The sequence below is a fragment of the Salvia hispanica genome, chromosome 2, assembly GCF_029641045.1.
Source record: "Salvia hispanica isolate PSC_SH4W2 chromosome 2, Shi_PSC_v1, whole genome shotgun sequence".
Classification (NCBI taxonomy): domain Eukaryota; kingdom Viridiplantae; phylum Streptophyta; class Magnoliopsida; order Lamiales; family Lamiaceae; genus Salvia; species Salvia hispanica.
Window position 1 is genome coordinate 63,100,137 of NC_142693.1, and position 22,443 is coordinate 63,122,579.

At 37.0% G+C, this 22,443-nt stretch overlaps 5 protein-coding genes across 8 annotated transcripts; 3 read left to right on the top strand and 2 right to left on the bottom strand.

Annotated features, from left to right (window-relative positions):
* The first annotated feature begins 5,034 nt into the window (after window positions 1-5,034).
* Window positions 5,035-8,083, top strand: LOC148932880 (putative FBD-associated F-box protein At5g53640). Its single transcript, XM_089064663.1, has 4 exons — window positions 5,035-5,087; window positions 5,204-6,001; window positions 6,087-6,248; window positions 6,340-8,083. Exons 1-3 carry the CDS (start codon window positions 5,079-5,081, stop codon window positions 6,231-6,233), a joined length of 954 nt encoding a protein of 317 aa, XP_088920789.1. The 5' UTR covers window positions 5,035-5,078; the 3' UTR covers window positions 6,234-6,248; window positions 6,340-8,083.
* LOC125199787 (low-temperature-induced cysteine proteinase-like) lies at window positions 7,209-9,371 on the bottom strand. The gene is made up of 4 exons (XM_048097687.2): window positions 8,933-9,371; window positions 8,190-8,425; window positions 7,981-8,121; window positions 7,209-7,907 (listed from the first exon to the last, which is right to left on the bottom strand). The coding sequence occupies exons 1-4, from the start codon at window positions 9,369-9,371 to the stop codon at window positions 7,353-7,355; spliced, it is 1,371 nt and encodes a 456-aa protein (XP_047953644.2). The 3' UTR covers window positions 7,209-7,352.
* A 3,650-nt stretch (window positions 9,372-13,021) lies between these two features.
* Window positions 13,022-16,815, bottom strand: LOC125204485 (phosphoacetylglucosamine mutase-like). Of its 4 annotated transcripts, none has more exons than XM_048103152.2 (10): window positions 16,690-16,815; window positions 16,507-16,592; window positions 16,175-16,437; window positions 15,802-15,921; window positions 15,331-15,473; window positions 14,995-15,237; window positions 14,469-14,884; window positions 14,215-14,390; window positions 13,931-14,027; window positions 13,022-13,423 (listed from the first exon to the last, which is right to left on the bottom strand). In XM_048103152.2, the coding sequence occupies exons 2-10, from the start codon at window positions 16,565-16,567 to the stop codon at window positions 13,269-13,271; spliced, it is 1,674 nt and encodes a 557-aa protein (XP_047959109.1). In that variant the 5' UTR covers window positions 16,568-16,592; window positions 16,690-16,815; the 3' UTR covers window positions 13,022-13,268. The 4 variants fall into 4 exon arrangements, with proteins under 4 accessions (XP_047959109.1, XP_088919955.1, XP_047959118.1 ...); XM_089063829.1 differs by having other exon boundaries at window positions 16,682-16,801; XM_048103161.2 differs by having other exon boundaries at window positions 16,507-16,595; window positions 16,690-16,790.
* Window positions 16,816-17,928: 1,113 nt separating this feature from the next.
* Window positions 17,929-18,734, top strand: LOC125199793 (uncharacterized). The gene has a single exon (XM_048097697.2). The coding sequence runs from the start codon at window positions 18,029-18,031 to the stop codon at window positions 18,611-18,613; it is 585 nt and encodes a 194-aa protein (XP_047953654.2). The 5' UTR covers window positions 17,929-18,028; the 3' UTR covers window positions 18,614-18,734.
* Window positions 18,735-19,577: 843 nt separating this feature from the next.
* Window positions 19,578-22,400, top strand: LOC125205899 (uncharacterized). Its single transcript, XM_048105090.2, has 2 exons — window positions 19,578-19,868; window positions 21,774-22,400. The coding sequence occupies exons 1-2, from the start codon at window positions 19,704-19,706 to the stop codon at window positions 22,140-22,142; spliced, it is 534 nt and encodes a 177-aa protein (XP_047961047.1). The 5' UTR covers window positions 19,578-19,703; the 3' UTR covers window positions 22,143-22,400.
* Window positions 22,401-22,443: the final 43 nt, after the last annotated feature.

Here is a 22,443-nt window from a genome sequence, read left to right on the forward strand (position 1 = left end):
TATATTATATGGACATTAAATATGTTAACCGTTTAGCTAAACTAATTAATTAAGCCGTTTATCCTTGCAAAGTGTTACTCCGTATTAATCTTTTGCTATTAGTTGCCTCTAAGATTGTGTAGCTCCATTTTCCTTTTAGATATTGATCTCCTTGGACTCAGCATTAACTTTCAAACGTTAATATGTACGTTAAATTCTTGAATAACCGATTATATCTAAAATTTAAATATGAATGAAAATGGTTGTAAGCGTTTTTTAAACGCTTTTCTCACTAAATAATGGTGTGTTTTTAAATAATACTCCATATGTTCTGCTTTAGCAGTCTCATTGACTTTTCTGCCTTCTTTTTGTAAAAATAATAAAAAATAGTTAAAGTAGAGAAATGGTAAAGTAAGAGAGACAATAATGTAGATAAGACTCATCTCTATATTATTCTCTCTCTTAATTTACCATTTCTCCTTTTTATCTATTTTTTTATCATTTTTACAAAAAGAGTGCAGAAAAGTCAATGGGACTGTTAAAACGGGACGGAGGGAGTAAATGATACAATCATATTGAATATTTATTTCCGTAGATGAAGGCTATAAAAGGGAGTATCCATGGTATATTTAAAATTACCTTTTTCTGCCGTGAGTTTGTAGCTTTTTCATCGATTGATCTTGCACAAAAAAATGATGTAATTAACACATTATTTTGTCAAAAACAATCCATGATATATCAGTCTTACTATCTCTATGTTTAATTATCTTATAGGGGTTAGTTTTATTAGGATTCTTCTTTTATAAAGTTTTGATGTATGGTGTTGGAGGATGTAGGATAGTCAACCGTAGAGATTTATTTTGATGTTTCCCTGTTTAAATTGATTATGTAGAAGATATGTAGAAATCTGAATGGAAGATGGGGCATTGGTGGCATCATTCGTTGTCCGGCAAATCTTACTGGTAATTATCATGCAGGTGTTGGATTCTTCTATATTTAGTATGAGAATGGATGGTTGATTATTTGATTTATTTGTGTTGTACTATATTAATGTATTGATTTAATCATCTTATGTTTTAGTAGGTTTTATAATTTATGGTACGAATTATATACATGTACAATATCGGTATTTACCATAGGTTTGTTATTTTGTGATGATCCATTATGTATTTATAAAATAATTTTTGTATTGATGTATTGATGATTTGTCTAATAGTTTTATTCTCTACCTAATTTTTATAGTTTGTATCGTAGTAAGTCACAATATGAAATGAAATTTTTGTCTAATAGTATTTTAATTTTAATCATTTTTTTCGCTCAATTATATTTTATTTCTATAACATAATTTATTAGTTATCATTAACAATTTTGTGGCTTTTGTTGATTTTATGATATATAGCTTTTTAAACATATATCCTAAATTTTGTTAAGCAAATAAAATAAATTGTTGGAAATAGTTATGTTATTTAAGTATAAGAAAAAAAATAAGACATCTTAATTTTAAAATTAATGTTTTAATAAGTATATAATGGTGTGATCATGATAATTATAGTCACAAAGATTTAAGTATATTTTTTGAAAATTTGTACTATTTATAAATTCATTATAGTGATAAAAGATTTATAAATTATACTACATTTGTCGAATATTTTGAATCTAAGTAAAATTAATATTTAACTGTAGATATTTTATATATTTATATAATAAATTTGTAGTATATATTTTATGCTTTTAGATTTCGTATCATGATATGTGTATCAATTCGAAAATTATTTCACAATATAAAATAAGTACTAGGAAAATCGAATGGATCGTGCAACGCACGGGTGTGATACTAGTCATTATAATATGCACAATTTAATATGATGGCCGTTTTTAATGCTATTAATTAATTGGCTACCCTAACGTTTTTAATGCTATTAATTAATTGGCTACCCTAATAATATCATTATTTGTGTGATTAGCCGGCTGTAAAAAAATTGCTTAGTGATATAAATGGAGCTTTGCCCCTCTACTTCTTCCTCTGGGCATAAGTAACACTTCAGCTTTTCTTAATTGCATTTCATTTACCTTCCTTACACAAAATTATTATTCAAAATGTCCAAAATCTCGCCTTAATATATAGATATAGATATAGATATAGATAGATTTCATATTTCAATTGAAACTAATTAAATATCATATATACACACATACAAATTTGAAAATAAAAATACCCAAATTATTAGGCCATCCGCAACGCTATCTCTTATCCGTCTCTTAACCGTCTCATCTCTTCACTATTCATGGGCCCCACTGTACTTTTCAGCTCATCTCTTAACTAAGAGACAGCATCTGCAACCCTCCATCTCTTAACTATTCATTCAATTTCATTTTTTATTTTTAATTCCAACAAATTCAATTAATAAAAAACACACTTCATTATAAATAAAATAAAATTACAATTTAAAATACCTAAAAAAATAAAAAAAGACATAATTAAAAAACTAGAAATTACAAATTGCACACTTAAACTCAAATAAAAAAAATGGAGGCAAAGAAGCAGAAGAAGGAGTTCTCTAGTGACGATCATCTAATGGTTGCCAAATTTTGCCCAAATGTGCTCCATTAGATCCTCCTGGAGTTGGGCGTGGGCGGTAGAATCACGTGTCCTTGCCCGAATAGACAACCGCTCTTGCAAAGACGGATGCACTCCCGTTGGAGGTGGACTACTTGCGGTTGAGCTTCCCGGGGTTTCAGGGTCGAACCAATTTCCCGCCTCAGGTCCTTCGTCGGCGACAATCATGTTGTGCAAGATTATGCACGTATACATGATGTCGACCATATTCTCCATAAACCACTGTCGAGCCGGGGCTTTGATAATGTTCCATCGAGCTTGGAGAACCCCGAACGCTCTCTCCACATCCTTGCGAGCAGACTCTTGCTTCTGCGCAAAAAGAGACTGCTTTTCGTCCGTAGGCCTGTTGAACGTCTTCACGAAGGTTGGCCACTTCGGATAGATGCCGTCGGCAAGATAGTACCCCATTTTATACTGGCGATTGTTAGCGACGAAGTTGATGGCCGGCGCTTTACCATTCAGAACTTCAGCGAAGAGGTCGGAGTTGTTGAGCACGTTGATGTCGTTGTTCGAGCCGGGGACCCCGAAATACGCATGCCAAATCCATAGCCGGTAGTCGGCGACGGCCTCGAGTATAACGGTGGGGTGGGTGCCTTTGTGGCCGCTCGTGTATGACCCCTTCAACGCCACAGGGCAATTCTTCCATTGCCAATGCATGCAATCGACACTCTCGAGCATCCCGGGGAATCCGTGCACTTGTTCGTGAAGACGGAGCAGAAACTGACAATCTGCGGTGGTTGGCTTCTTCAGAAATTCGGCGGTGAAGGCTGCCCGGACGCCTTTGCAGAAGTTCAACAAACAAAGTCGCCCAGTGGATTCTCCGACGTGCAGGTATTCGTCGAACGCATCCGCTGTTTGTCCAGTAGCAAGCTGACGGATAGCCGCAGTACATTTCTGGAGCGTCGTGTGGCTAGGACGGCCAACAGCGTCGACCCCTTCTCTGAAGAACTCTTCCCGTGCCGCCAATGTATTCGCGATATGCAAAAATAGCGGGCGTGACATACGGACACGGCGACGGAAGTAGATATCTCCCCACACCGGGTTCGGACTGAAGTAATCACGTTCCAACCTTGCGGCGGCTTCCTCCCGGTTACGGTGGATGTATGTCCGGCGTCGCCTAGGAGGCGCGGCGGCTTCCTCCTCCCTACGTCGATCTGCTTCTAGCGATTCTTCCATTATTCGACGCATTTGCTCAAATGGATCCATAATTGATTAAATTTGGGAGAAGAAAAAAATAAAGGAATGATTTTATAGAAGTGATTGGAGAGGAAAGAAAGAGAGATGAGAGAATGAATGTGTGTTTGTGTGTAAAATGGAGAATGGAGAAGAATATATATAGAATATATAAAAATAAAAAAAAATTAAAAATATTACCGTTCAACGCTAATATTACCGTTTTTTATTTTTATTATTATTTTTTTTTTGAAAAATCTGATTTTTTTTAAAAAAAATTGAATTATGACGTCATAAATCCGACGCCCACTCGCGGGTCGGCGAGTGGGCGTCACGCCAGCAGCCCGCGCGCGCCACGTGGTGCCGGGCGCGTGTCTCGCGAGCTCGAGGCTTGCCTCGCCGGGACGCGTCGGGCGTCGAGACATCTCGTCTCGTCGAGACGAGACGGGAGCCGCAACGCTGTCTCGATGCCGTCTCGTCTCGTCGAGACGAGATCGAGTCCGCAACGAGGCAGCGTTGCGGATGCTCTTATGCTCATGGAATGCCCAAATAGGCCCGTTTAACGGAATAGGCCCAATTAAAATTGAAAATTGAAAATAGGATGTTTTGAGTAACATTAAAAAAAATGTAACTGACGTGATAGTCCATTTTCAATTCTGGTCGAATATTTCTCCTTTAAAATGGTATATATAAGACATTTAGGATTTTCCGTAATTTAAACTATTAATTAATATATCAAATAAAGGGCAGTTAAGTTTGGCAGTAATTAATTCAATGTTATATCGTACGATTAAAAGAGAGGGTTAATTAATTGTTATAGCCATCAACTCTTGCCCCCATTCTATTATCAATTAGCTAAGGATCATTATTAATTTTTTTAAAAAAGAGTTTAGCTTTGATATTAAAATAATAAGAAAGAAATAGAATGCCTAGAGAAATATAGAGAGATATCAAGATTAAGAATCAAATATAATCCAATCCTAATAATTAACAAAAATAGATACGATGATAGATTATGCTAAATAATACTCTAATATAGAGCATACATAATGCGGTATCAAAATCCTATTTCAGTTAAGATTTAGTTTTTGAGCATCCGAATATTTTTATTTTAATTTGTATAGTATTATTTGATTTTATGTACTCTAATATTTAATTTATTTATTATTATTGTAAAAAGATTATCTTTTCCATGATGTGAAATGGTAGCCATGTATCTATAAACGGTGTTGTTGCATACTTTATAACGTATTGTTTCTACTTTCAAGATTTTATAAGTTCGTTCGTTGAAGGTCCATCGCCGTGAAGAATGCCCAAGGTTCGTTTACTCAATCAATCCTTGAATATTTATCATCTATGCGAATGTCTAGTCTCGTTTTATTGTTCTTTTTTTTTTTATTGGATAGATTTCTTATAATATTTGAAATACTGCAGATGGTGCATGAAGATAGAATTAGCCAATTGTCTAGTGATATTCTGATATCTATAATTTCCTGGCTGAACATCAAAGAAGCTACTTCGACTAGCGTACTATCGACTTGCTGGCGACATCTCCATCACTACGTTGATCACCTCGATTTCCCAAAATATAGAAGTGGGATTCACGATTTATCAAATTACGTAAGTATGGTCGACCATGTCTTGGATTCACATAGATGCGGCCGAATAAAAAAGTTGGCTGTAGATATGTCCGATTATAAAGGTGACTGTGGAAATTTTGAGAAGTGGTTCGATTTTGCTCTAAGTAAGAAAGCCGAAATAATTCATTTATATGGTGTGTATCAGCATTATCATGAGTATCCATTTCTTAGATTTCCAAATATAAATGGTCTTGAATGCATTAAAGATTTGTATGTAAGTGAAATTACAATGACTGATCTAGACTTTGAACTTTTGGTCTCCATGTGCCTTTCTCTTGAATGTTTGGCAATTGAATCACCTTCCAAGTTGAAAAATGTCTCTATTGTTGGCCTCTCAAAACTAAAGTGTGTAAAGTTATCCAACATTATGGGAGTTGAATCTATTGTTATTCGCGATGCGATTGACCTGGTTTCTTTGAAGCTCTATGATTTGTGGAGTGAATGTGCCTTCCAACTTAGTAATGTTCCGAAGCTTACCAAGCTCGATTTGCAAGTAAGTGATCTTCAATTCATACTTGCTGACTTCGTTGAAAGAATTCCATCTTGCATATGTGACCAACTTCAACTAATGTGCCTATCAACTACGCCTACAGTAAGTATTTTTTATTTTCATTGTGTTTATGCGTGTGTTATTAATATCAAATATTATTGTATCTGATTTTAATTTTAATTTGCAGATGGATCTTTTTCCTCATATGTTGTTAGGGGTTACTTTTGTCAATATACAACATTTGGAGTTGGTTATTGATATACAGGATTGTGCCTATGATTCCGGTCTCTTAAGCTATGTGCGTTGTTTGGTTGAATCATGTGGTTCATTATAAAAACTTGTGATAAAGGTAAGTATTGCTTAATTAGTAGCCATTTTTCATTTGGATTCATTCATGCATTAAGTTGTTTGACTGATGCGTATTTCAATTTGTATTCCAGTTTCTACATAAGATGTGTGCTTCGAAAATGAGGGACATAACTCAAAGGTGTGACATGTATGTAAAGTACTTTAGAGAATCGGGGGAGACAGAGTTGCCGATAAAGTATTTGGAAATCACAGGATATTTGGGTTCTACTTGGGAACGAGAATTGGCTTTGCACTTTGTTAGAAATGCTACAGCTCTACAAAAGTTGTCCGTCGTGTCTTGTGATCAAGGAGCATTAGGTCGTGCACTTTATGATTTTCGACATACTCCTTCTGTCCACTACAGCATGGCTTCTACTTTTAGTGGACATTGTAAGTTTAATAAGTCAGTGGAAGAGAAAAAGTGGTGGTCTTTGGACAGCCCAACGATGCCCATCAAGCCCTAGCCTGCCCGCCACAGTTATACTGCCTCCGTTCCTTCATAGTTGAGTCATTTTTCCATTTCGGAAAGTTCCCTTATAGTTGAGTCATTTCCATTTATAGTAACTTTTTTCTTTTTCTTACTTTACTCTCCCTTACTTTATTCTCTCTACTTTATTAACTTTTTACTTTATTCTCTCTACCTTTTTCTCTTTCTTACTTTTTTATCTATTTATTTAACACACTCAACATTCATTTCTTAAACTCCGTGCCGAAAAGTTTCGCTTCAACTATGAGGGAATGGAGGGAGTACGTTCCACCTCCTGCCCGCGGCTCGACATCCAAGCCTCAGATTTTCAATTTATTAGAGGAGAGTCACGATCCAAGATAGCTCTATGTATGTACGCTCAAAGAGTTATCAATTTATAATTATGTATATTACATATGTATATTTATTGAAAAATCACGTTTTGCCAATTGTTTTTTTTTTAATATCTATGCAGGCTATGATTTTCAAGCGGACTAACTTAGCAACTAGCATACATACATAGTGAGATAAATGAGTTTGTAGAGCCATAAATATCCAGAATCATACATAAAAATCGCGACCCTAAACAATCGCGGCCGTCGGCTAGCTCTCGCAAGGTCGCCCACGGTCCGAGCTCCCTCAGATGCTGCTAACCGCAGCGTCCCTAGCATAGCTCGCGATCGGCCTAGCACGCGTCCGCACCATCGGCTTAACCCCGAGCGGGCTGTTGGCGCTGATGGAGCAGGTGCCGGCGTGCACGTTGCAGACAGGGTAGTCGTGGGGGCAGCAGCTGCTGTGGTCCTTGCAGCACGAGGCGCCCTCGAGGGGGCAGCATCCCCACTCGAAGCACATCCCGAAGAACTGGAAGATGCAGCAGCAGGTCTCGCTTGCAGGGCACGCGTAGTACTTGCTGCACGTGGTGGGGGGCGCCACCGGGGCGGGCGGGGATGGTGGAGCAGGGGGGGCCGGGGGCGGGTTGGGCCCCTTCTTGACCGGGTAAGACGGCTCAACTGCGATCCCGCAGAGGCCTTGCTTCGCCGCCACATTCCTCTGCATCCTCAGGTACCCTTTCTCCCCCCAGGCGCTGCCCCACGAGTTCCTCACGATCCAGTAGTCCAACCCGTTCTCACTCCCGTACCCGACCACGTTCACGCCGTGGTCCAAGGACAAGCCACATGACCCTGTGAAGATACCCTGAAGGAAAAAAAAAAACCATAAGCGCATGTTTCACTTCACCATTACATGTTTTCAAGTCATGTATACTTACTGACTGATACAGCTGGAAGTCCCACCCTGCGGCTTCGATGGCAACAGCCACTGGCTGGCTGGCAGCCGCCTTCTGCAGCGCGGCCTCATTGTTCACCGGAACATCTTCGTAACTGTCAATCGACACAACTTTGGAGTTTTTCTGCAATGAATCAACCAAGAATTAAGTGCAGTTAGATGACTGCTCTCTCAATTACTCAATCTACTAACCTTGTTCTGATTGCATCTCCCGTCCCTGCCGGTGTATGGATAGTCCTTATCAGAATCAATACCGCCGTTCTTAATGATGAACTGGAACGCATAGTCCATCAAACCACCGTTGCATCCGGCATTGTAGGAGGTATCACAATCCACAAGCTCTTGCTCCGAGAGCGAGACCAAATCGCCAGTTACAATGGCGTTTACTCCCTCCACAGCAGCAATTGTGGAGAAAGCCCAGCAACTCCCTTCACAATTCCAACACGCATTTGTGAAAATTCTACTTGATCAATGATCAAAGGGAACAACCTCTAGACTCTACACAAAAATATTTGGATGATTCGTCCTAATCAATAGGTAATAAAGTGGTCCAAAGCTACAAAAGGTGTTAGGTCCACAACATAAATGATAGTACTATCATGCATTGGATTGGTAGGTAAGCATTAGTGAAGAAGATATTTCTCTATGTGAAACAATTCCACAAACACAAACCGTTCATCTTCAATTTGGGGATAATTCATAATCCACACGCAATTTATCCTTTCACCACCACCAAAATGGATCTCCTCCGCAACTTAATTCACAATACCAAATAATCCACTACTAATTTACTAGAAAATTATAAGAACCTAACTGCAATCACTTTGCTAAATTACGATTTACTGAAATCATCAGTCATTCATCAGTCAAAGCAACAAACTAACTAACACTGTGTGTGTGTGTGTGTGAGAGAGAGAGAGAGGGAGAGAGTATACCGCAGCTGCCTTGGTCTTTGACACCAACGACGGCGCCTTTCTCTCTCCAGTCAACGGAATCCGGCAAGGCGTCGCCGAGCTTCGGCGCATAGCGATCGCTCTTCACGCGGTGGCTGCGGTCAGGTAATTTGGTTCCGAGATAAGCCTTCCGGTATTCGTCGTTGGTGAGATCGGCGAACCGGTTCGTTCCGAGCCTGTAGCTCCGGTTCGGCAGCGCGTTCTGCTCGTCGATGTAGCGCAAGTTCTCCTTGAAGATCTCGAACCGCCTCTCGCTCTCCCCCAGAGCGTTGTAGGTTTTGCCGTGCTCCGCCATCCACGCCGCGTGGAGCGACCTCACCTCGTCGTCGGAGCGCTTCGCGACGATCGGCACGTCCGAAGCGAGAGCTGCTGCGGAGAGGACGGAGAGAGAGAGGAAGAGAAGGAGAAGAGGAGAAGCCATTGTTGATGGTGTATGGAACTGTGGAGAACTGAAATTTTGAAGTGTTTATATAAATTCCAAAATATGTTTTTCCTTTTCTTTTTTTGTTAAAAAATTAAAATACTGATATTTTTAGATGTTGCTAAACGCACTCCAAAATTGCTTTCCACGCCCTGAACACTTTTTCATAGAAGGCTTTGCTGGGCAAGTTTTGGTGTGTGGAAATGAATTTTGAGCTGCGTTTAGTGTTTTTACGGTAGATGAAGTAAATTGGACTTGTTGGTAGACGACAAATGGTAAAGCTGTGTTTGGCTTGATTTTTTACGCAAATTTTTATTTGGGCATAACAGTCTGTCTCACATGTAAAACTTACAGATATTGGTCATAAATTTCGGTCAAATTTTGGTATTTCCTACAAACTTTAATATTGGTCTAAAAAATCACAATTTTATAAGTGTTTTATTTGTTTTTTTTCATGACAGTCCAAATAAGATATTTTTGGCAAAAATTTATCATACGTGGACAATCGTGAAATATTTATGATAAATTAGATTATCTATTAAGTTCGTGACAAGTTGGATAAAAAGCTCTATAAAAAATCACATTAATTTAGTAGTACCAAATAGGATAAAAAATGCACAGAAGTTGGTTGTATATGATGATTGACCTGTCATGAGAAATAACAAACAAAATGTAAAATTTGTGATATTTTATACTAATTTTAAAATTTATAGAAAATACTAAAATTTGACAAAAAGTTCATGATTTTAGAGATCAATATCCTTAAAATTTAATACTCATGTTTATTTACTAGTACTATAACATTATGCAATAACATATTTTCTCCAATGTACAATTTATTTATTATTTTTAATCATATAACCTAGGAGTTCTCTTATATTTTATTTGTTCCCAAAAAAAGATTCAATTTTGTCATTTTTGTCTACCATTAAAAATTATATTACTTTCTACTTTGGAAAAAAACTATCACCGCACATATACGGTTAATATCACAATTCATAAACACATTTTAACTACTTTTCCTCCTCTTTGTCTCTCTTACGTTATCAACCTCGCATTAAAATAAGCATTGTTTCAAAGTCCTTATTTTCATAATACTACTAGGATAATTTTACATTAAAATTTTTATTTAAATATAATAATTATATATAAAAAGTGGGATTCTTTAAGAGACTGGACGGGGGTTGGATTTTTTCCATGATTTTCATTTACAAAAACAATGGCTATTTTTTGAAATTTTTTAAAATTATTATGATTATATTTGATCTTTATAAGTAGAAAATAAATTAGAAAGTATAGTTATCTAGTAAGGTGTTATATGAAACACAAGTATTACACTTAGTTATATTATTATTACTTTCGATTATTAAATAAATATAAATTTAAAGTGTTATAGTAATAGATTTTAATTCGAGATCTTGAGTCTTGACATCGAATATCAACCATAGTATCATTATATCAACGGTACCACATTTATTGTATTTGTTATCAATGATTGATGAATAGAAGGCCACGTTGAGAATAATACACATGGTGAATTGCAAATGACTTGTCCATTGCATATCCATTCTTCTCTCTTTCTATCAAATGATTAAATTTATTACGGCCAACTATCCAATCCGACATAAAAATCTAATATAAATGCGTAGAAGATTTATAAATCGAAATTTATTGGGTTCATATCCTAATTGGATTCACGTATTTGAAATTCGATAATTTCGGGTTGAATCTAAATAATCCATTAAAAAATAATAGTATAGTTTTAATTAGTTTAGTTCATTTTAAAAATTGCACTAATATTTTAATTTTAGTATTTGGATTCCTGTAAATCATGTTTACAAAATACTAATGCTCTTATTTAGGTTTTAATCATGCAATATAATCATGTTTGTATCGTAAGTGTATTGTTATCTTGTCGTGTTAACTCAAATTGTATCGTATCACTATTGTGTCTGTGTCATGCACAAAATATGTTTGAGTTTGAAGGTAGCAAGTTGAGTTTATATCGGATTGGAAATTTTTTTAACATATCAATTTCGGGCTGTGTTGTAATTAATCAGATTGACCTGACACAACTTGTACGATTTGGTTGCCCTAAATCGGGTATTTTACCAATAATGAGATATTATATGTTTAACTTGTTTATTTAAGGAGTTAAGAGTACTACCAAATACGTGTAAGATTTGACATGCTCTAAAGTTTCATCGTTCTAATCTTATTTTTTGGTGATTAGCTGACTTAATTGAATAAATACAAATATATTGAATTATTCTAATATAGTAATACCGCCTTATTTTCTTCATCTGGAACCTCATTTTGCGTCGAAGTAAGCTAAACGGATAAAAAACAACTCTAACCAAAATGAAATATGCATATTTAATAGTTTTAATATAATATTTTAAGTATTAAAATTAAATGAAATATATAAAACAAAATGAATATACTACTAACGTCGACTAAAGCACATGAATAAACTAACCACCACCCCCCTAATAAAGTACGCGGGCTAATAATAATAATAATAATAATAATAATAATATCACTAAATTAATACTAGTATTAATAATGATAGTAGAATAGCAAATTTAGAGTTGGAGATTTAGACATTTTTCCAAAATGAGTATTCAAAATTGAAAAAGAATATGCATCTTAATTAACCTAAAATTGTGCAATCAATTTGAAAAAAACAAAGTTACTGCAAATCATAATACTAAAACACAACTAAAGCACTTTAAGAAATTTAAATTGATCTACACTAAGATCCAAAGTTCGAAATTTAAATTATCTCATAAAAACCTAAAAATCTGTCTGGTTTGCTTCTTCGACTTAAACTTGCAAGTTCAAAACGGTCCCCACTTGATGGATTTTTGTAATTTGATTGGTTGATAATTGATATGATTTGTTGAGTCGTGTTTGGAAGAACAACAGGGACTTGAGATCAAATGTAGTACTAGTATTGAAAATACAGATAAATATTATAATACGAGGGTTTTGTAATGATACAATTAACATATAAATATCTATGCAAATCCAGAGTTATGTGCGAGGGTTTTGTGATGATACACGTCATAGTATAAATTGATAGTTACAATTATCCTGTTATTCTTAAATATCTGAATACATTACTTATAAGTTTCCAGAATAATTTTGATACTGAATTTTTGTCAGCACTCACATATTTGTTTTTTGTTCAAGTAGTTAACCATATAAACTTATGTGACGAAGAGAAGGCGAGCAGAAAAAAATATTGATAACCATAAACTTATGTGACGAAGACAAGAGGCGAACAGAAAAAGAAAATATTGATAGAGGGTCTATTTTTGTTGGATTACAAACAAACTCATCCCGCATCAGATGAGTGAGGAAAGTTGGATTAGTATACAAGTGTAATCCACTCCTAATTAGTTTGAGGACTCCTATAATAATACTCATAGTAGTATTCATATAATCATATAAGACATTTTCTTGACCTTTTAAATATTTTCTATTCTTCATTTTAATATTTTATTCTTCCACTCTCAAACTAATCTTTTGAAGCCATTTTTATTCATTTCTCCCTCTAGTTTCAGCCCTGGCTAATTCTCCAACCTCTAATAATTGGTCTTCATGTTAAGGTTAACGATGATTTTAAACAATTTCGACAAAATTAATTATAGAAAAAGGTAGATTTCCACAATTTGACATGGTCCAAAATTTAAACCACGATCCAGTCTGATGTCGTTCTTGCAGTTTGAGATCCTCTATTCAAATCGGTTTTTGTCTTTCTTGGAAGTTGGAACAACCAAGTTGAAGACTGTTTAAAGACAGAGAATGGGATTTACAAGCTCAGTGCATACATCTCATCCCGTTGTCTCGTGATTGTAGAAACTGCGTGTGCTCAACAGGAGTGTGGGTTTATTAGCTACGGCCGAATCCAAGATATTGTTCCACAAGCCTCACCACAGAATTAGCTAGGTGGTCTGCTCCTTCTTGGCTCGATGCTTCAGCATACACTCTTACCACATCTTCAGTTCCCGAAGGCCGTATGAAACATCTTCCCTTTGGGTATTTATCTGAAAATAAGAATGAGTCGGAAGAGTCTTGATCTAGAAATTAATCATGAACACCCTCAGTACTAAATGAATGTTTATTTCAACATTATAAGAAGATTGAAATCCAATCTATCTATCCATTTTATTATAAACATTTATACAAACAAAAAAACTTGACAATCAACAAGTGTTAAATTAAATGGCCTTGCAATTAGAAGAAAATTCTCCTGATGATGCAAGCAATAGGGTGGAGTAAACAATGGCGACATCAAAAGGGGGTATTTTGTTGCCAAATGGAAAGAGATAAAGCTGCAGGGTGGGTCGTTGCAATAGGAACTTGCTCAGGAAAATTGATCCACACAAGTTTAAGAAAAAGCTTACTCTACATTTTGCAGCATTATACATCTACAGATTTTATCCAACTATGTAACATTTTGCAGGAGACACTTGGAAGGAAAAATTGCTTCAGCTAAGCAAGTATTACGGTGAGATTCAGATTGTGTTGCGAGATAAACACGATACACTTACCAGTTTCGGCATCAATAGCTTCTTGTATACCAGCAGGGCTCACAACTTTAGTCTCTGCCTTTTCAGTGATAACTGCAGTTCTGTCAACAACCTTTACCTGAATAAATGAACGAAGATTGTAAGCCACATGATATTACACGAACGAACAAATTTAGGCTTTTTCATTTTGAAAACATTGTCCTATGAAAAATATTGCGTTTTCGAGTAGGAGCCTTCAACTTTCTTCTATTTCACACTTAAACAAGGTAAATTACATTCAAGAATATATGTAAGGGGAAACTAACCTTAAGTTGTCTACTAGGTAAATCTTGATAAAGTTCATTCCATTTATGGATAGACCATCTCATATGTTTCAAGATAGCCTCCACTAAGAACAGCCCGCTTAATGCATCTCCAACGGCTTGATTAATCAATCTGCTTACAGCCAATAATCTCAAAGCAGCCTTGTGTTGATCCGAATCTGGAAATAAAACAGAAGATTTGCTTCATCAGAAGCAAGTGAGCACAGAATAAAAGGTAACAAAAGAACTCACTTCACCTTGTGATGTTGACGTAAGTTCCTGGTTTTTTATCTCCAACCACGACAAAAAAGCATCTGAAAACAAGACAGTACCATGCCCATTGGCCTCGAAGTAAATGCCAATATCATACTCGGCAGCTTTTTCGTGCAGGTACTTGACTCCTGTTGGAGTCATAACAACTTCCAGTCCCATCTGCTTAAGGTAATCAGTGGATGCACCATTGGCATAAGCCGTTTGTACCACACCAAGAGAAGCTTTATAGGAATTGCAAGCCTTTCCATCATTGGGTCCATTGAGAATGCATAATTGCTCCTTGAGAAACAAAGCAAATAGAGACAATATTTTGTCCCCATCAACAAGGTCAATCTTATTACTATTTGATATTACATAGAAATACACGAGGCGATCAGCATCTCCGTCCAAACTGGCACACCTGAAACACTAAAACCATACAAGTTCAGGGTCCCACGCTTCAGTCCCCATTAACAATTATTGAAAACGCATGGTTTACTTACTAATGGATCAGTAAGGAAGATAGCTCACCTCATGCCAGCATCAGCAGGGCCAAAATTGCGAGGAGCCATCTTCTCTTTCTGCACATAGTCAGCACCTACACCTTCATTAAGTACACCACCACCACAATTGCGAACATCAACTGTCAAATAACCCAACCTTGTCTTCAAATTTTCAAGCTTTTCTCCACCCACCCCATCAGCGCCATCCACAACCAGTTTATCACTCACATTTTGGGTGCTATCTCGTTGGGGGATATAATCCAACAAGCACCTGAGATGTGACACACAGACATAAATGCCACCTCTGACGAGAAATCTCAAATTCAGTCCAATTGTCACATTAATACTTTATACTAAAACTAACCTAAAGGATGTCAACATTTGGTCATAATAATTGAGTTCAGTTGCTTCAATGCCCTTATTTTTTGCACGAACCATCCAGTGCAGTTGAGGAGTTGTCACGATTCCCATATTTGAGGCAGTAGTGCCCATAAATGAAGTTATGCCCTAATAAAAGTTAATCAGCTTGCCCCCATAAGTACTTTTAAACTACAAAACCATAGGTCGAAACGAAAAGACTAACTAGCTAAAGTCTGATATGAAATCGAAACAAAAGGGCAAGTTTTGTTTAGAAACTTCTTCAGATAAGAGAATGCATGATAGTTATCCAATTTCAGTAAAATACAATGTAAACAAAAACAATAGATAGATATCCAAATGCAGCATTATGTTAGATGCTTCTCACAAATAGACCACTGACCACAGGTGATTAAGAATTATAGAGTACTGCATGAATATAGTGCAGAAAAATGGTAACATTAAAACAGAGCAGTACTTGTTTAGCGGCCTCGAGAAGAGTCTCCCCACTGGGCCGAGTATCTCTTCCCAATAAAACTTCCGATACAGGGGCTCCTTCAAGTACAATGTTTTCCTTCTTAATGAAATCAACCAGCAACTGTTTCACAATAAGCAAAATAAGACATGACTATCAAATGCAAACACATCCATCACCAAGCCAGCATCTCACAACCGCCCGAATCTCATTTCAGAACTAGCTTCTCCCAAATCAAAATCACAAGATCACAAATTTTTAGCAAAAAAACCTTTATGCATCTTAATTTCTTCCCAGTTAGAGCTAATCAATCACAATTATGATTCAAATATGACATGAACTATTCTAATTGAATCAGGAGAGTGAGCAATCGAACCTGGAGAAGGGAATGTGGATGTAAGGCATTAGCAAGGGCGTCGGCGAAGGGTTCCCAGCTCTGAGTGAGCATTCCACCAGATGGATCAGCCAATTTGACACCGTTATCAGAGACCTGATTGTGCGAAGCGGTGATCATCAGCCCGATCACCGACCTCGTCTGGATAGACCGCAGAGCCGCCAATATCCCCACGCGAAACACTGTCGATTCCAGCAACGACGCATCCGCCCTAAATCCCGATGTGCCATACGAAAATTTAGCTCCTGCAAGGGAAATTGCTTTGATTAAAACGCAATGCCGAAATCAAAGCAGAGGAACAACGTGTGTGGCACCTGTGGGTATGGGAAAGCGAGATGCAGAGCGGAGAAGTGCCGATTGCTGCTCTTGGTTCATTCTCTTCTCTTTCCTTGCTCCTTTACTGCTGAATCAAGCCAGTCGAAGTCAAAATATGAATGAAGAATAGCTGTGAAAATTCTATTGCATTATTCTTCAAAAAATTGATGAAACCTATTTACATGGAGTCGTCGTGTGGCCGGGAGGCGGCGCCGCGCCGGCGAAAAAGGGGAGGCGTTGCACCTAGACCTGCCCAAGCTTTATCGATCCGGCGGTTAAAACCGACTTGCAACCGCCGGTTACGATACCGAACATAAACTGTTGATTTTTGAATCGTGGTTCGGTTCAGGTTCAAAATTTTTCGAACCGAAATCCTGCGGGAACCGCCGGTTCCGAAAGGTTCCAAACCGGAATTGCCAAATACCGTGAATCCAAGCCGGAACTGAAAAAACCAGCGGTTTGAAATCGTGAAAAACTGAAAAAACCGCAAAAAAAACCATCGATTCGGAACCGAAACCGACAGTGTTGGAACCGTAACCGCGAAACACCCTCGCGGTTTGGTTCCGGTTCAGCAATTTTCAAAACTAGAACCATGGACACCTCTAGTTGCACCGGCGATGTGATTAGGGGATTAGGCCCGATCCATAAGCGATTGAGATGTCACAAAGATTATTTCTTTATCACATGCATTTTTTTAGATATGATTTTTGTGACGCATGCATTTTCTTGCAAAAGTATTTGAGATGTCACAAACATCATTACTTTATCACATGCATTTGCAGACCCGAGTTTTAGTGTCATGTGCATATTCCTGCAAAAGTAATTGAGATGTCACAAACATCAGTTCTTTATTACATGCATTTGCAGATATGAACCACAGTGCTACTTGCATTACAAAAGTTTTGAAATGTCACATGCATCACAGTGTCAATCAAATGTTTTGTCATCGCATACATTATCCTGCAAAAAATTAGATATGTCACATGCTTTACTGCAATTGTGTGTCACATGCTTTACAAACATTACTTCTTTATCTTACAAAAGTTTTAAAATGTCACATGCATCGCAGTGCCACTCAAATGTTTTGTCATCGCATGCTTTATCGTGCAAAAATTAGATATGTCACATGCTTTACTGCAATTGTGTCTCACATCTCTTGGGGTTTAGTGTCACAATAATCTGTGGAAATTTTTTGAAGATAACACCATGTACTCATTCCACCTCCAAAAAATTTCTTCTAGTGAAAACTCATCACTTTCATCGGATTCAAGTTCTGATGATTCAAATATCATAGCACTCAATCAATGGGAAGAACGAGTTTCTCAACAAAATCATCAAATCTATACAATTGTTGAGAACATGTTATCCACCAATCACAATCTAATTGTAGGGGCTCAAGCTTCTACAGTTAGAAAAAGGTATTGTGAAAGGCAATGCGAGATTGGTGTTGAGCGTTTGATTAATGACTACTTTAGTCCCAACCCGACATATGGGCCAGAGGTCTTCCGACGCCGATTTCGCATGCACAAATCTGTATTCCTTCGGATTGTAGAAGTTGTTACTGCTAATGATGAGTATTTTCAAGAGAGACGCGATGCTACAGGGAGACAAAGTTTGTCATCGATACAGAAATGTATCGGAGCTATGCTGGTGTTGGCGTATGGGACATCATCCGATGTCGTTGATGAATATTTGCGGATGAGTTCAACGGTGACGAGAGATTCTCTAATACATTTCGTTGAAGGTTTTATTTCATGTTTTGGTGCCACATATCTTAGAAGACCTACTGAACAAGATCTCGCTAGACTTCTATATGTAGCAGAAGCATATCAACGTGGTTTTCCAGGCATGATTGGGAGTATAGACTGCATGCATTGGGAATGGAAGAATTATCCCAACGCATGGGCTGGACAATATACAGGGAGAAGTGGCAAACCAACGATCATTTTGGAAGTTGTTGCATCATACGACTTACGGATATGGCATGCATTCTTTGGAACTCCAGGTTCGTGCAATGATATTAATTTACTCCATAGGTCTCCTGTTTTTGATGATGTCTTAGAAGGTCGAGCATCATATGTTAATTATGTAGTAAATGGTCATTAGTATAACATGGCATATTATCTTACGATGGCATATACCCTGCATGGGTTGTATTTGTGAAGTCAATTACTTCTCCACAAATTCAAAAGCATAAGTTGTTTGTTCAATTTCAAGAGTTTATCAGAAAAGATGTTGAGCGAGCATTTGGAGTCCTACAAGCGCGTTTCGCATTTTTGCGAAGGCCATGTCTTGTCTGGGACAAGATGTTGATGGGAAAAATTATGATTGCTTGTATAATCATACATAATATGATAGTAGAAGATGAATGTGATACATATCAAAATTATTATGATCCTACTGAGTTTTTTGAAGATACACCTACAAGAGCACAAGAAGGAAATGCTGAAACTTTTTGCTACTCTACTCAACGGATCGGGAGTTTGTTTTCTTATATAACAAATCGAGATCAACTTCGCAATAGAGAAGCTCATATTGCCCTTCGAGATGATTTGATTATCTTTCTTATTTTTCACTTTAGTTTGTAGTTTGGTTTGTTTATTTTCTATTATTGTACCGTATTTCTTTTATTTGTGTATTTTTATTATGTTGTACTTCACTTATATATGGATGTGTAATAGTTTTTATTATAAATTTGAATTATAAAATAATTTATTTAATTTTTATATGAGTTTTTTAATATATTTGAATAAATATAAAATTTATATTGATTGAAAGTATATGAAAAAGAAAATATGTATTGGGGTTGAGTTGGGGTTATTGATGGAGGTAAAAGTTTTAACAAGTTGGGGTTGTATACGTGGATGAAAGAGAAATGAATATTTTATTTAACAGTTGATTGAGGTTGGGTTAGGTTGGGTTGGGTTGGGTCGGGTGGGTGGGTTGCACTAATGGGGATAGTCTAAGGGCCCAATTGTATTCTTATGAAGTGGGCCGGCCCAATTTGGAGATGCATAAAGTAGGCCCAAATTCCCCGAAAAGAATTAAAATCATCAGAATCAAACTGAATTCACCAGAATTTGCTGGAAACATCTGCTTTCATTTCATTGCGAAAATATTTAATTTACCCCCAAAAAAGAGGAAAATCATTGCGAAACAGTAAAAAGGAGGAATCGAGAAACCGAAGTGTAATGCCATGAGCGGTGGCGACGCCGACATGATGGAGGCGGAGGCCTCGGCTCCGCCGTCTGCTCCGCCGCGTGAGGTCGGCCCCGCTTCTGACCCTAACGGTATCAGGAATTTGCTGGTGATGGCTCGCAAGCTCATTAATCAAGGCAAGCCTTCCCAGGCACTGGAAGCGGTAATTTTCGCCCTTGTATGCTTTCATTTTCTTAATGTTTTGATTACTTTTTGTTAATTTTGAATGCAAATTTGATTGCAGCTGTGATCAGTTCAATTGTTGGAATTTACCTTCTCAAGCACTTGTGTATTTTGAATGATTTGTTTGTTTTTCGCTGTGATTTTTGTGTTTTTTCCAATGTTTGTGAACTGAGTGATGCTTTGTGGTATCTATTGGATTGATTAGTGATATAGCTTTATTTGTTTGCGTTTGTGAAAATAGGTTATTGAATATAGAGAAGTTATCTTCGAGGATATAAATGAGATAGATTATTGTTGGTGAAAATGGATTGGAGACATTTGATGCTCAGTAGGCAGTTGTTTCTGAATCATTTTGCTAGCATGTTGTCACTGAAAATCCGAGTTTTCTTTTACATTTCCTTCTTTCTTCACTTCTCCATTCAAATGAGTTTCTTTTTGTGAGGTTTAATTTTAATGGCATTGGTGAATCATAGCATTGATGGGCATTCTAGAAAGAAAAGCGTAGCTCTGCTTTAGTTTAATTTGAAGAGATGTGATACACCTTTGTGATTGTGGCTGTTAGAGTGTAACTAACTCATGTATATGAAGCCTTAAGTCTTATTTGAGTGAAATTCATATTCGCCATGCACTTAGCTGGAACGTGTCTTTGAGTGATGGTTTGTTAGTGATGGCAAGCTGGTGAGGTTGGCATGACCAACATAATCATATAGATATGGACGAAATGAGGGATGCTCATGTATGTTAGCTGAATGATGCATCATGCATCTAGAAAATCTCGTTACAGATTTTAATTATCACAATTGTTCATTTGGATAAGTTCTAGGCTTGGTTTGGAGTTAATAATAGGATGAACATGCTTTCACACTGTAAATTTGACATATCTTCTGATGTTTTGTGATTCAAAATTAGTGGCTTGATATTTTGGAAAGCATTCATCAGTGTTATGTGCTGGATGTCTTACATGATATTCAGAGCCTCCCCTTACTGCCCCAACTGTTCGATATTACAAGAGAAAAAATGTTCGGCTGGGAAAGTAATCTGTTACATGATTTCATAAGTATCCTCTAGATTGTGACCCCTATGGGTTAATAGGGTTCACTGATACATGAATCAGGTGATTAAGAGTGCCATGTTGTGTATGAAAGTTACATGTATTTTGAACTAAGGAAGTTGTTTTATGACTCAAAGAATTGAGTACTTTTTACAGAAATAAATTACTAAATCAATATTATTTAAAACCAAGATTCTTAAAAAGGAAGATAAGAATGGATGCTGATGGAAATCAAATGGATTGCAGATCTTCTTGTGAATGATTTTACAAGGCACTGATTTATGTTTCTTTATTTACTTTGTTAACTTCCCCAGCATTTTATGACTTGGCGTTCCCCAGATATATCCACGAAACAAGTTATCTAATTCAGCAAGCTGTCCAGAAAAGGCTGTCACAAATGACTTGTGCAGGCTTCTTTGGTAGAAAAACATTTTTATGTCCTGACTCCTGATTTTGTGTACTAGGCTGTGCTGTCACCAATGATTTGTGAGCCTTTAAATCTCCCATTTTGTGCTTGACAAAGACTTCATAATATTGATCGCTTTTCATTCATATTACAATATGATTATTAAATTCAAAATATTTGCATTATCTATTATGTGATCTTTTTAAATGAATAGGTGGCTAGGTGGTTGATAACTTATCGACTGAACAAAGTAGGTCATTTGCATTACCACAATTCTTTTATGGTATTTGTACTAATTAATATGTTAATAATTTTTCTTTTATCCTTATGTATTTTCATTCTTGCTCATTAAAATGAATTTTCGTGTTACCATTTATAATTTGGAAGAACGTTATGGCTATCCTGGGTCTAACTTATGTTCTATGAAGGTGATAATGGCTATGAAAATACAAGGCGGAGACATAGCTGTATCTCAAGGTCTGAGTCGTGCTCAAGAACTATACAGGAATAAAATTCAAGCCACTTCTGCTGCTGATGAGTTGGCTTCACTGTTTGCTGAATGTGCAATTGCGGAGGCCATCCCTCTGCAGCCTGAAATATCCCACCAAACGATAAGTGAGGAGGAGCCAATCGAACCCGATCCTCAAGAGAGATCAATCCTTGCTGAGACAGGGAGGAGGCAGGTCATGCTTGACGCATTCTCTGATGGGAGCAGCTTCGTCTGCTTGCAGTGTGGGGGTCTCGTTAGCAACCAACGTAAAGAGGAGCACTATGCTTTCTGGTGTTATAAAGCCTGAGTCACCTTTCTCGTGTTAAGGTTAGTCGTGTTCATTTCTGGAGATGCACGTACTGATCTTGATATATGTTAGCCCTACCATTAGTGTGCCTTGAAATGAAATTTCTTGAAAACGGAGCACCACTTTTCTTTCGTTGGGTGCTTGAACGGGGTACCGGTGATTCTGGTGAACCATTTTATGTGAAATATACCTTGTATCTTTCAACTTTGTATCATCAAATTGACTTACTGGATGAAATAATACAGAGTGCTATTACTATGTTGTATGTTGCTCAACTTTTTAGTTTGTGTGCAAGTAGTTG